The sequence below is a fragment of the Sorghum bicolor genome, chromosome 10, assembly GCF_000003195.3.
Source record: "Sorghum bicolor cultivar BTx623 chromosome 10, Sorghum_bicolor_NCBIv3, whole genome shotgun sequence".
Classification (NCBI taxonomy): Eukaryota; Viridiplantae; Streptophyta; class Magnoliopsida; order Poales; family Poaceae; genus Sorghum; species Sorghum bicolor.
In genome coordinates, this window is record NC_012879.2 from 40,785,619 (window position 1) to 40,801,300 (window position 15,682).

A 15,682-nucleotide genomic window follows, 5' to 3' on the forward strand; every position below is an offset into this window, starting at 1 on the left:
GGTTAGCTACTAAGATGGGCTCGCCTGACCCCAAAATGGAGGCTACCAAAGACCAATTTTGTCTTAAGGACTAACATAAGTGTATTCATGCTATCCTAAAGGGCAATCCACACAAAATATATAAAACAAGTTAAGACATGTAGATTAGTTTTGTTGATTCTTTAGCAAGGATGAGTTCTAGCATGTCAACTTCTTCTATCAAGGATCAAACTCCTAGAAAACTCATAAGAAGGTGGCCACTTACCTCAAAGATGATGAGTCATAGCATTGGCCCTTCTTAGTTGCATCGAAGTTCTCTTTGGCCATGAAACTTGTCTTCCACCATGAGGATCGCAAGTTGTCTACATGAATGATCTCATGACTTACCCATAGAGATATCGATCACTACAAGAAATTAACTTATACATGACGGTTTAATTCTGTCATGGACAAGCAAAAAACCGTCACAGTTAACTATCTGTGACGGTCCATAGGAACGTCATCTATTCCTCGTCATACATTTTTTGCACCAAAATAGAACATCACGGGTTGGTTTTTTGGATCGTCATGGATGAACCAGAGGGCAACTATAGAAAGAGACTATGGTAATGAACTGAACCGTCATGGTTTTGCTGCCATGTCAACACACATAAACCGGAACAAAGCTCACAATTGACAAATATTGCTCATCATTTTCATTGAAACTATCAACATTTGTACTTGTACAATATTTCACACGAAATACTAAGGCAATAACCAAGCTACACTCAAGTAACTACAAAACTAAGACGTTGGCTTGTACAACACATAACTCGTATGATTTGCTCAGACAACTGAATCTTTTATCACTAACGAAAATAGCCACCATGAGCACCTTGATCATATTGCCGCAATTCAGAGATAGCCTCACCAAATGCCTGCAAAAAGAAGAGCAATACCATAATGTATGAGATTGCAACTTTGTTTAAATTAACAGATAAAATACATAATTACATCTCATCACATTTCAGTCAAGTTTATGATTTTTTAGGTATAAGTGTTTACACTAGATCTCTACAAATGTTTTCTCTACATGAGGCATCATCTGTAGAGGTAAAGAAAGATAAAGAAAACACAGTTAGTCTTTGAGGTATAGGACAAACAGAATGCATAGACTTTCATTAGCATTAGGATTCGCGTGACAGGTTGCCACCAACACTTCTCGATGTATTTTTTTCTCCTTTAAACAAATTAGTCGGGCCGTCAGAGCGGGACTTCTTTGGTAACCAAAAAGAATTACGCCATACATAGTGTAGACGCTCAATTTTGGTGATATACAAGATTCTAAGTGCTACATATTTTGAAATATACAATTCCAAAAATAGTCCTTGCTCTGAAGAGAGCACTGGGAGTTCCAAGTCTTTAAGTTAACAAATAATCCAATCTGCTTTCTTTCTTCACTCAAAGATAATTACTTAGTGAGCATCAAACATTTTTATACTTTGATGGGATGGCAGCATGATATATCTAGTCATGTAGATGTTCCATTTTAACTATTGCTACAGCATCAATTGTTGTAAATTGAAGTTAGTTAAAATATATATCTAGTCATGTATTTTTGCTACACAATGCAGATCCTATATACTTTGGAATATTTAATTTCAATGTATAGGTCATGTGCAACTGCTACAATGAGGTCACTCTAGTTTCTAAATGTTGAGTTTTTTAGAAAGGACTGTCAGCAACCTGTATGTTTGTTCTCGACTTGTAGACAACATGGATGCGTCAACCTGAAACGTCTATGCCCTATTAGTGCTGAGATCAGGAGAGTTCAGGACCATCAGGATGCCATGCGAAATAAAATCAAAAGAACAGAAAAGGGCATGGCCAGTCCTATGTCGTCCTATCTGGTATGCACTAACCATACTAAGTGATAAGGCATTGTAGCGGCACTGAACCACACCGCCTCATTATAAGATTACAAGATGTGAACAACCTGAGCTACTAATTTCTAAATAAGGCAATAATCTGAATGAAAAAAAAACAATTCATGTTTTTTTTTGAAAATATGACCATCGTAGTAAAGCTTCTCCTACAGGTAGCAAATCCAGCAAGATGGTGTAACAAGGATAAACTTAAATTACTAAAGCTAACAAGCAGGTGTCTCTACAGCATAGAGCCTTCTTCAGTTAAACAAACTAAACTATTTTAGCATATCATTCTGCTTTTGAAAATAAACTGAAGCTCCAAAACTATAAACTACTAGCTATTGAAACTAAGTCACAAATTAGATCCAGTCTTATGAAATGCCACGATTTACCTCCGGGGCTGGTTCGTCATGGCCGTGGTGTTCGTGTGGTTTGCCATGGCCGTGGAAGGCAAGAGAGGAGCCAGCCGCAAGGGTGCACCTGCACCTTGGCTTGTAGCACCGTCGAGGGGCCACGCAGGGGCCGCCGGAGGGGGGCCTCGCAGGCGCCGCCACCAAGTGGCTGCGCAGATCCGCGCAGGCGCAACCGCCAGGCAAGGGGCCGCCAGCGGGAGGCCGCATAGGAGCCGGCGACGGGGGTCTTCTTGAGCGCCGCCACCTGGGGAGGTCGTGGGCAACGCTGCTGGGGGCGTACAGGCGTCGGCGCCGAAGGCTAAGCAGGAGCCACGGCAAGAACAACGTGGATGCAAGAAGAGAATAAGATGGAGGCGTGTGTGATGCAAGAAGAGGAGGAAAATTTCCACATACATCTAGGGTTTTCATCTCAACCATCGATTTGGTCCATCCAACGGATAAGATGGAGATGAGGGTGCTGGGCCTTGGGCCTTTTTTGCTTGATCGGTTTCCTTCCATGGTGCCAGGTTCAAATTAGAAAAGGGAACACAAGACCCCAATGAAAATAGTAACAGATGCTTGGCCTAGTGGTTTGTGCAGGTTGTTTTGACTTAAAGGTCCTAGGTTCAGTCCCTATGTATGCATATTTTTTTTTTATTTTTCTGTTTTTTACCATTTAGGCTTTAAGGGACCAATAATCTACCATGTACGAGACGTGGTCATTAGATCAAGACAAATAAAAGATAGAATAAAATAATAAAGTAATAACATTATTTTTCCCTATTTGTAGAGCTCACAATTTCTATTTATGATTTTTAATTACTTGGCTTTTCTAGAGTCGGACGTGAGGATCTTTTAACAATTTTTGTTGATGCATCTATGATTTGTGTTAATGACTATCTAACACCTAGGGTGTTATAATTCATTTGACTTTAAATATTAGCTGTAACTTTACGGTTACCATAAAAATTTCAATATGATCTATGACGTCCAACCATGACGATAACTTAACCAGTCGTCATAGATGTATCACCTCAAAAATGAACCGTCACAGATAATAGAATTTTGTGATGTTTTCTTAAAACGTCACCAGTAAACCGTCATGTATAGCCTTATTTCTTGTAGTGGATGTTCTTGCTGCAGGGGTTAGTCCAAAAGTGCAACCAAGTTCCATGCAAGTATGTTTGGTTCAATAATCAAACTTAACACCATGTCTTGTTTGATTGAGGTAGTCTATTTAACCTAAGCACCATGCTTAATTTAAAAAGACTACGGAGGTACTCACTCGAGCGATTAGTGTAACCAAACCAAAACATGCTAACATAGAAAGAGTTAGCATGATAGGATGAACTAGATTCATTATACTAGAGACAAGATAATGAGTGATGAACACAAGAGGCAAATATTTTTTTTCTTTTATTATTATTATTATTTTTTTAATTTTTTATATGTAAGGCAATGCAAAGTGGAGGATGAATGCATTTAAACAAATATGTTGTGGTTAAAATAAAGAGTAAAAAAATAAATGAGTGATATGCATGAACATCTAGGCTTTAGCTTTTTCCTGTGGCCCATCGAAAGGATATCATCATACCGACTATTAAAGCCGATATATGAGCCGAGATGTTCCCGTTTAACATTCGAGTACCACAAGCTAGACTAGGAGCCCGAATAGGTAGACAACAATAAAATTGTTGTCTATCTAGACTAGGAATGATGCCCGAATACAACTCAAAGACTAGGAGCTACCCAAGAAAGCACTAGATTTATGCAATATTAAGCAAACATGCAGTGGAATGGATAAAAAGAAAACAAAGGTAAAAGAAGGATAACTCGGACAACTTGGTTCTAAGTTAGATCTGCTACTGTTCCCCGAAAATGGTGCCAGAAAGCTTGTTGGCATTTCATAGCGTCATCACAAAAGATAGACTAAAAGTCCATCAATGCAACAGCGCTAGAAAGTCTGTTGACTCCAGAAGTGGCAAACAGAAATACCACAAGCATATGGTAGTCAATGTAGCTTTCACCGGGAGTATTCCAGGTATCATGTTTTCCATAGGGAAAGAGAAGTGAACTAACTAGGCTCAAGGTCATCCAAAGGGTCAAGGATAGGTAAGGATAGGTAAGCGATCTCACATAGATCCTAATCTAAAGATAAATGGTAGAGAGCTAGCTAGCTGGGAGGACAACGAGTGAGAAAAGACTCCTATGACTCTAACTTTACTCCTGTGAACCAATCTAATCTAGTAGTGGACACACACTAACATCGCTAAACATACCTGCTTGTTTGTTGGAAGTCGACTGCAATAGGAGGACAAAACTCCTATCCAAGCGGACTTGTTTCTTATGGGCGCCCACAGACCGTACCCAACGTAAATAGAACCTACTCAGAAGCATAGGCCTGTCATGCTTCGCCACCACCCACTATCATATTTGATATGGTGGTATTCAAGGGCAGGCTTTAGTCTAGGCACCACGCTTATGCTAACTCCTACTACTCACACTAAGTATACGAGCTAGTCCAAGCATCGTGTTACCGGTAGAGAAAACAACCCAAACACTTAATACTAACTTAGCTAGTATATAACTACTGTAAGACAGACTAGGACACTACAATAGAATATTGCATTAACTAATACTAAAAGTAAATACTTAGATAAGTAAAAGAAAAGTAAATATATTAAATACTCAAAGTCTTACGAGAGAAAAGGTAAAGAGGAATACTAGACTCTCCAGAAGATGACTCCGGAGACTCCGAGCTTCGCTCGACTCGACTCTAACTCCCACACTAGATTAACACTACTACCCTACATTGTAACAAGTGCATCTTGAAGTGTGAGATGATATGAGATGAAGGCCTATATGGGGAATTTATAGCAGGAGGTGAAGAAGGGGCTACTCCACGGCTATGTCAGCAATCCGCGTGACCTCCAGCATGCACCATTGGATAAACCGACCTTGGAACTGCCATATGATTAATGGTTGGGGATTTCAATCACATGTTCATCATGGGGACGTCGGTGGGAGTGAACTGATTCAAGATGGGGCCCACATATTGGTTGGCCGACCTGCCATCTAGATGACAGTGGGTCCCACTGACCTTATGGAAGGTCCGTAGGTCGGTGGGAGGCTGGGCCAGGTGGCATGACCCAATTGGTCGGTCGGCCGACCGACCTTTGGGGCCCATGGCCCAGCACTGGCCTCCTAGTGGTGTCCCCACTTGTCATGTGAAGTGTTATCCAAAGTTGAGTCTGGTTGCACACTTGCTTGCTTCCATGTGGGCCCAAGGATCCATGTGCTAAGTGTTGGAACCATTGAGGGCAAGCACATTTGGATCCAAGGGTTGGGATTGACTCCTTAGAGTATGCCATGGCTCATGCCATGGAGGGGAGCCCCTAGTGGGCCCAAACCATGGATGGCCGACCAAGGTTATGGGGCCCACGGGGCTCATTTCCTTCTTCCCGGCATTGAACAAGCTAAGAGTACAAGTGGAACTTTATTAGTGATAAATATGTTCATGTGATGCTTATCTTCCTTCAATCGAGGATTGTTGACGGGCTTTAGAGTATTTAGAACTGGGTCTTATTTCCCATCAACAGTCGGCACGCCCTGCTGCAGTGTGGGAGGCATGGCACACGTCGCGTTAGGTGTACGACCAATGTGTATTGGAAGCCTGGTGTTGACGGTCCTTAAGTATCAAATTTAATTATCAAATAAACAAAGAAAAGGATCCAAATGAAATCAACATCTAGACTTAGGGTTTTATCTGATAGAATTCCATGAGTTTTGGTGTTTGTCTATTTCTGCAGGGGGTTATCAGGAAATACGGAAGAAAGGCCCACACGTCGGGATTACATAGAGATATTAACATGCCGCACAATTATCTTACATCTAGAAGACTCCAGAAGCCACGGGAAGGAAGCGGAGGCCGAACGGGGCCAGGCACTGGGCGCCCGCCCAGTTGCCCTGGGCGCCCGCCCTCCTGCTGAGTCCAATCAGGACTCTGTTTCGGGGAAGCTCTCCACCGACCTAAAGGATCAAGGATAACCGTTCAATCAATGTCGGTTTGATCCAACGGCCCATATTCACTTGAAGGGACTATAAAACCAGACACCCTGGCCCCTGGAGGAGGGAGCCTCTCAACCCTAATTCATTATTCCTCAAGGGAGAAGAAGCCTCTGATCAAGATTAGAGCCACCACATCAATTTGATATCTAGATTATCATAGCTACATAGGATTAGAACTAGAAGGAGTCAATCTTCGATTGGTTTCCGGATCTGTCAAGAGGATTCTTGGTAATTCTCTAATTGTGCTTCTAATTGTTCTTCTAATTATCTTTGTTCTTCAATATTATGAATATAACTTTATTCTACTTCAATATATTGCTTATGACTTTGCTCTACTTGTTTATATTCAAGATTATATTGTTCTTAGTTTATCACAGTTATGTACTTGGCTTAGTTAGATTGGATCTATATACATGCTTAGGATCGTATAGCGTTTATCCATCGGATCCATGGGTAAATGATAGATATTGTGTAGGCCTGGTGCTTATACCGTATTTATCTGCGATTGTACCCAATATGCCAGATCATGGGGTAGTTTGTGATAGTGACAGCTTCATTGATTCTTATATAGTCCCCCTCTCGTGTATTGGGCTGGCAGAGCAATATTATTACAGGGGAGTGATTGCTATGTTTCTCATTTACCTTGCTAATATCACTATGCATGGGCGTAGTCTTGTCTCGCAATGATTGCTAAGTATGCTTGCACTAACTATGATAATACTAGACAATATAGTTGAGAATAACTTAGGAAATATTCTTGTAGTTCGTTCTAATACCATGCTAATGACTTTCTAGAGTATCTAATTGAGGTGCTTATCATATTTATATGTGGCTAGTTATGCTGATCAGATTAATTATCTTTGTCACTATTTATTACTTCATATATCTTTTATGTGACACTTACCCCTGTATGAAAAAGTTAGATAAATGTTCTCAATTATATATGCAATGATAGATACTCAATATTGATGATTGCTAATCCCTTCCCAGTGGTAAAAATATAAATAACGATACCTGGAATACTTCCCGGTTAAAATGCTACATCGGTATTAATCTGTGCGCTTGCAGATCCCATTCATTATTTATTTAGAAGAGCAATTGCATATTTCAATACCGCGTCTCTCATGTCATGATGGGGATGACAACTTGGCTTAAGTGGTGTGACGGATAGGTTTGGCATTTTTGGCACCGTTACTAGAATTAGAAAACTAAGTCTACTTTTGTTAATGATGTTAAGAATACCCAACAAGCATTTTTGGCGCCGTTGCCGGGGAAGGTTGATTACTAATCAGGAATGAATATAGAATTTTGAGTTATCATTCGCATCACTAATATGATTGAGCTTATCTATTCTCTCATACAATTTTACCCTGATATTTTTCTATTTTATCTTATGCAGGGGAATGTATGAATAGAAGACATCTTCTAGGAAATTTTGTTGCCAATCCTAAAGCATTATTCATGAAAACAAGAGCCAAGCTCAAGAAAAGATCATCAACACTTCAGCAAGAAGCTTCATCCAATCAAGAAGATCACCGGAACTTGTCTTCAGAGTTCGAAGCCAAGGCGAACAAATCAATCCGCGAGTTCTCAGCTTCCACTACGGACAACATCCGCACTGGACCTGCTACAGAGATCGACGGCAACTTTGAGCTCAAGCCTGGACTTATCAACATGGTGCAATCCAACCAGTTCTGTGGGAAGGCACACGAAGATGCTAGTGCTCATCTCCAACACTTTCTGGAGATTTGCCACACATTTACCATATCAGGAGTCCCCAGAGATGCTATACTACTTCACCTCTTCCCATTCTCACTGTTAGGGAGAGCGAAGCAGTGGTTCTATGCTACAAAGGAGAAGAATACTATGTGGGCACCCTGCTCAACAAACTTCCTGGCTAAATTCTTTCCCGTGGGCAAGACCAATGCTCTCCGTGGGAAGATTACAAGTTTTTAGCAACAAAGTGACGAATCCGTTCTAGAAGCATGGGAGCGCTTTCAAGACTACATCCTAGAATGTCCCCATCATGGAATGGAGAGTTGGCTATTGATGCAGACATTTTATCATGGGCTCGGCAACAGTGCCCGAGAGACCATGGATGCTGCAGCTGGAGGAGCATTCCTATCACTCACCATATCACAAGCCACAGCTCTTGTGGAGAAGATGGCGTCCAATTAAGGCTGGAATGAAGAGAGGACCCAGACACGCAAGAGAGGTGGAGGTATGCATCAGCTCAAGGAGGTAGACACGCTGTCTGCAAAGCTAGACCTGCTCATGAAGAAGCTCGATGGTAGAGCTGGAGATAAGAAAGAAGTTATGCACATCTACGACTCTCACATGACTTGTGAGGAGTGTGGAGATACTGGACACTTAGGCAATCACTGCCCTGAGATGCTTGAGGATGTGAACTACATCAACAATAACAACAACTACTACTACAACCGTCCTCAACAAAATCAAGGTTGGAATCAACAGAGGCCTAACTACTCAGGTAACTATCAAGGTAACAATTCTTACAACAATAATAATAATTTTCCACCTTTGAGAGAGTTAGTGTCTAATCAAGGAAAGCTAATGGATAATCTATCTAAGAAATTGGCATCTAATGATAAAATGCTAGAAAATATAAATAATAGAATAGATAATTTCTCTACTGCCATCAAGAATCAAATTAGCTTTAATAAAATGATTGAATCTCAGTTAAATCAAATAGCTGCTGCTGTTCCTACTACTAACCCCGGTATACCATCACAACTGGAAGGATTAGAATTTGCAAATCTTGTAGACATGTTTGATGCAGGTAATTGGAGTAACCCCGTCACTGAATTCACTACTGACCTTCTGCCGGTCAAGAGAGGCGATCCAGGACGCCCCGTCATCCCGATCTCCATCGGCATGGTGGACGTCCTAGAAGCACTCTACGACTTTGGCTCCAGCGTCAACATTATACCCAGGGTACTCTATGAAAAATTCTTTACATATCCTTTATTAGAAACAACCATGTGTTTGCAGTTTGCAGATCAGACGATAAGTTTTCCAAAAGGAATATTAAGGAACCTTTGTGTCCGAGTTGGTACCTTGTATGCCCTAGCAGACTTCGTGGTAATAGAGACCGGTAATGATGAAAGAGCACCCATCATCTTAGGGAGGCCATTCTTGAACACCTCGGGAGCTGTCATCTACGCTAGTGCTGCCAAGATCAGTTTCTACATCAAAGGGAGAAAGGAGACATTTTTCTTCAAGAACAAGACTACACAAATCCCAGATCAATCTAGACGTGAATCAAGGAAGAGGACCAACAGGAGGAACAGGAACAAGCAAGTGTGGACCGAGTCAGCTAAGATGGTCACTGCAGTTCATGGAGGTCAAGATCATCAACTTAAGTCACCATTTTTTACCAAGAAGGAGGACCCAGGAATGCCAAGCATCTACTGCTCCATAAATGGATATAACTTCTACAAGACGACTTGCGACACCGGATCGGGTGTCAACATAATGGCTGCAGTCACCTATCGGCTCTTGTTCGGAACCATGCCTCTAAAACCAACATACATTCAGCTCCAGATGGCAGATCAGACACTTTGAGAGGTTAAAGGTACAGTAACTGATGTCCCAGTCAAAATAGACGATCATTTTGTCTACACAGACTTTCAGGTTATTGACATGGGAGAAGATGAATACGATCCACCCATCATCCTTGGAAGACCGTTCCTCAGCACCGTTAAAGCAATTATCTACATTGGAATCGGAGAAGTCCATATGCACTTCCACTTAGAGAAGGTACGCCGTTATTTTACTGACTCTAACTATATCGTTGAAGAATCTAAGCAGGTAAGAAAACGACGCAACCGCAACCAGAGGAGGCAAATCATCAACGATGGATGGGCAGACTACAAAGGAGAAGTAGTAAGGTCAGAAGACATACAGTTTAAACAGGATTATCCAGAGGAGACCGTAGCACCGAGTCAGGTATGGAAAGAGAAGATTGTTGACGGTTCTTAAGTATCAATTTTAATTATCAAATAAACAAGAGAAAGGACCAATATGAAACAACACCTAGAATTAGGGTTTGATCTGATAGAATTCCACGAGTTTTGTTGTTTATCTGTTTCTGCAGGGGGTTATCAGGAAATAAGGAAGAAAGGCCCACATGTCGGGATTACATAGAGATATCAACGCACCGCGCAATTTTCTACCATCGAGAAGAATCCAGAAGCCACGAGAACGAAGCAGAGGCCGAAAGGGGTCAGGCCCAGGGCGCCCGCCCCCCTCTGGACTCCGTTCGAGACTCTTTTTGCACACGATGTTCCACCGACCTAAAGGATCAAGGATAACCGTCCAATCAATGTCGGTTTGATCCAATGGCTCACGTTCACTTGAGTGGACTATAAAACCAGACCCCCTGGCCCCTGGAGGAGACAAGTTTATCATAGAGTTGAGGGGAGCCCTCGAAGGAAAACCTCTTCTCTAAATAAAATTTCTTTTTAGGCTTAGCAACCAATGTGAGTAGAAATAGATCTTCTAGTTTCTACTAGATTGAGAGAGATAGAGTGGAGGTGTAGATTGGAGGAAGCCCGGCCTGTCGGTGTCTACTCCGAGCTTGTACGTGCGGGATCAAGTTCTCCTAACCCGAGGCTTGCTCCTAGGATTCTTCAGTATTTCGACTTCTAAATTCTAGTAAGTTCTTGTTTTATTGTTCTTTTGGATTATGAGTTTACTTTAATCTCTTCGCGTAGAGTTTAGAGTAATCATCTCTAGCGTAGACGTGGTGTTTAAGCTAGGATACTCATAGATATTCCCTGACTAGCTAGACCGTGGTAGTAGCGAGGAACGTGACATTTCCGAGTTACCTTTGCAGACCATATCTCGTTAGCAGGAATGATAGGGTTTATAGGTGCGGGTTGAACATCCTTTGTGGTGTCTAGATTCCGTTAGCCTCCCCAATAGAATAGTAGATCATCCTTACCAAGGTTAGAAGGAGATTACGGTTGTAGTCTTCTCTATTTATCACTCACATCGAGAAACATTCTTTGTTGCCTAAAGGGTTAGTAGTAATAGACCAGGTTAGTCAGATGCACTCTTTCTCCTAGTGGTAAAAAAATAAATACGGTACTCTGGATAACCTCCCGGGTGAAGTGCTCACCGATATCCGTGCGCTTGCGGATCAATTCCTTATTGCGTTCCCAAATATCAACAAGCATTTCTGGCACCGTTGCCGGGGAGAAAGACAGTTTGCTGAGATAACCTTGAGTCTTACTACTAGCTTGTATCTATACTTTTATCTTTTCTTATCTTTTATATTCTTTCTTTATTTTCTTTACTCTTACCTTATGGAAAACCAAAATTCTAAATCGATCCATGAATTTGCAACACCTTCAGAAACTGACCTTTTACCATGGGAGTCATCACAGCCTATCCAAACATCCCAGTATAGGTTAGGTTCTAGGTTGATTGCCATGATTCAAAACCTATTTTTTTGGGAAAGCAAGATGAAAACCCTTACCTTCATATTAGATATTTTGAGCAAACATGTGATTGTCTTCGCATTGAAGGCATTTCTGATAAAACTTTACGTTGGAAGCTTTTTCCTTTTTCCTTAAGGAGAGAAGCTAGACAATGGTATAGTCAAAAGGTAAGTCAACAACGAGGTGAATGGGGAGTTTTACGAGCCAACTTTTGTCTAGATTTTTATTCCCTCGACCATATCGGCGACCTTAGACTCGAAGTCCTATCTTTTAAACAAAAAGATAATGAAACTTTGGGAAAATCTTGGAAACATTTTTCTGATCTTTTAGAATCTGGTCCAAACCTTAATCTTGAAGACCCTGTTCTTTTATTTCACTTTTGTCGAGGTCTTCAGAAAAATCACAAACAAATGCTACACACAATGTCTAGAGGTTCTTTCTTTCGCATCCCTACTGATGAAGCTAGAGTGATCCTAGATAGAATCCTAGAAGCTGAGATGGATAATACCCTTCATGATGAAACCTACAAAGCCAAAGTAGACACTCTGCCAAATTCTTCATCTACTTTAGCTATCCCAAGTTCTGAGCCACAAGAGGAAGAAATTCCACCACCGGACTTCATGCTGGATATAGAATCCGATCTTTTTGTCGATTTTGGAAACATTTCAAACTACCATTCTATTGACAAACCCCAAAACGGCCAGTTTAGCATTTATTTGCCAAGCGAATATCAATTGAGAGAGCTTATCTCAGTTATGAGTAGTGAGTGGTTGGAGGAATCAGAGCTTTCCTCTGATGTGATCCGTTTGGACGCACCCTCTATAACTATACGCTGTGCTTATAATTCTGATCGATTTAATGCTCTCTATAATCCTGTTGTGGGGATCAATATCATGTCTGAATCTTTTGCACTTAAACTATTTAAAAATCTTGTCTTAACCCCCACAACAAAAGGTCATAAAGGAATCTTCGGGACGATTAGTCACCAATCTTGGAATTATTAATGTCCTACCTCTTACAGTAGAAGGCTCCATGGTTTATTTAAACTTCTATATCTTTGATACATGGGACTTCGACCTGTTGATAGGACAACCTTTTAGAAGACTCCTTTATGAAGGTCATACTGGAAAGCTACACATTTCTTTTGGAAAAGCTTTTAAAATCCCAATAACAATTTCACACTCCTTAAATAATAAGGCCGAGTCATATCTTTTGCCTGATCCTATGGAGGAGGTCAAGGCTGCATCTCTAGAGCTTTTAGATGAATCAGACTTAGAAGACGAAACTCCTTTCTTCATAGAAGAAGCCGAACCTTCTGAACCTGAACCCTTAGATGAGTTTGTAGAAACACCTAGACCCCCATAGAGCTTAAAACTTTACCACCCGGTCTTATCTATGCTTTCCTAAACAATAATCTAGAGTTTCCTGTGATCATTAGCGATAAACTCACTCAGGACCAAACTCTACGATTGAAGACCATTCTTGAGAAACATCACTCAGTTTTCGGCTACTCACTCCAAGGTCTTACAGGAATCAGTCCTATGATTTGTACCCATCGTATTCCAACAGATCCTTCTGTTTCACCTTCTCAAGAACCCCAACGTAGACTTAACAACACTATGAAAGAGGTAGTTAAAAAGGAAGCTATAAAGTTGCTACATGCAGGGATTATATATCCTGTGCTGCACAGTGAGTGGGTGAGCCCAGTTCAAGTTGTGCCTAAAAAGGGAGGCATGACTGTTATTATGAATAAAAAGAACGAACTAATTCCGCAACGCACCGTCACAGGATGGCGGATGTGCATAGATTATAGAAAACTAAACAAAGCCACAAGAAAGGATCATTTTCCTTTACCTTTCATAGATGAGATGCTAGAGCGATTAGCGAACCATTCGCTCTTCTGTTTCTTAGATGGATATTCAGGGTATCACCAAATCCCGATCCATCTTGATGATCAAAGTAAAACCACTTTTACATGCCCATATGGAACTTATGCTTACCGTAGAATGTCTTTTGGGTTATGTAATGCACCAGCTTCTTTTCAAAGATGCATGATGTCTATATTTTATGATATGATTGAAGAGATTATGGAAGTTTTCATGGATGATTTCTCTGTTTATGGAAAAACTTTTGATAGTTGTCGTGAAAACTTAGACAAGGTTTTGCAAAGATGTGAAGAAAAGCACTTAGTCCTTAATTGGGAAAAATGTCATTTCATGGTTAGGGAAGGAATAGTGCTGGGACACCTAGTGTCTGAAAGAGGTATTGAGGTAGACAAAGCTAAAATTGAAGTAATTGAACAACTACCTCCACCTGTGAATATAAAAGGAATTCGAAGCTTTCTTGGCCATACTGGTTTTTATCGTAGATTCATAAAAGATTTTTCATTCATTGCTAGACCACTTACTCTTTTGCTAGCCAAGGATGCTCCTTTCGAATTTGGTGATGCATGTCTAACATCTTTTAATCTATTAAAGAAAGCACTCATCTCTGCACCAATCATTCAAACCCCTGATTGGTCGTTGCCTTTTGAAATTATGTGTGATGCTAGTGATTATGCTATGGGGGCAGTTTTGGGACAAACTAAAAATAAGAAGCATCATGCAATTGCTTATGCCAGTAAAACTTTGACCGGAGCTCAACTTAACTATGCAACCACTGAAAAAGAGCTTATGGCTGTTGTCTTTGCCATTGATAAATTTAGATGTTATTTAGTTGGAGCTAAAATAATTGTTTACACTAATCATGCTGCACTAAAATATTTGCTCACTAAAAAAGATGCTAAACCTCGCCTGATTAGATGGATCTTATTACTCCAAGAATTTGACTTAGAAATAAAAGATAAAAAGAGAGTAGAAAATTCTGTTGCAGATCACTTGTCTAGAATGTATTTTAAGAATCCATAGGAAACCCCCATCAATGATTCACTCCGGGACGACATGCTCTACGGGATTAACAGGTCTGACCCCTGGTATGCAGATATTGTTAATTTTATGGTTTCAGGGTATGTACCACCAGGAGCAAACAAGAAGAAGCTTATTCAAGAAAGTCGTTCACATATATGGGATGAGTCATACCTCTTCCGAGTATGCTCTGATGGCTTACTCAAGAGATGTGTGACCACTGAGGAAGGATGGAAGATCATCGACAGATGTCATTCATCACCATATGGAGGTCACTATGGAGCATTCCGTACACATTCAAAGATCTGGCAGTGTGGATTCTACTGGCCTACAATGTATGAAGACACGAAGCAATATATCAGAAGATGTGGGCCATGTCAAAGGCACGGAAACATAAATACAAGGGATGCAATGTGACTCACCAACAACCTTCAGATTGAGCTCTTTGATGCTTGGGGAATAGAATATATGGGTCCATTTCCTCCATCAAAGAAGTGTGAGTACATCTTGGTGGCAGTTGACTACGTCTCCAAGTGGGTAGAGGCATTACCTTGCAAGGATGCCGACAACATCAGTTCAAAGAGGATGTTTGAAGAAATTATATTTCCAAGATTTGGAGTCCCCAGAGTAGTGATAAGTGATGGAGGAGCACACTTCATCGACAAATGCTTCAAGCAACATCTATCAAAACATGGAATCCGTCACAACGTCGCTACCCCCTATCATCCTCAGACAAGTGGCCAAGCAGAGACTTCCAACAAGCAAATCAAGAATATTCTTCAGAAGACAGTAAATGAAATGGGAACGGCGTGGAAAGACAAGTTACCCGATGCACTCTGGGCATACCGGACAGCATACAAGACCCCAATTGGAATGTCTCCATACCAATTGGTGTACGGGAAGACTTGCCACCTACCTGTTGAACTAGAGTTCAAAGCACACTGGGCCATAAAGAGATGGAATATGGA

The 15,682-nt window shown here is 40.9% G+C and overlaps 1 protein-coding gene across 1 annotated transcript in view; it reads right to left on the minus strand.

The window, feature by feature from the left end:
* Nucleotides 652-15,682, minus strand: part of LOC110431357 — a 32,905-nt gene continuing 17,874 nt past the window's right edge. Inside the window, exon 3 of the mRNA XM_021450407.1 lies at nt 652-896. Coding sequence (XP_021306082.1) covers nt 886-896 — 11 coding nt within the window. The 3' untranslated portion in view covers nt 652-885. The remainder of the gene's footprint in view (nt 897-15,682) is intronic.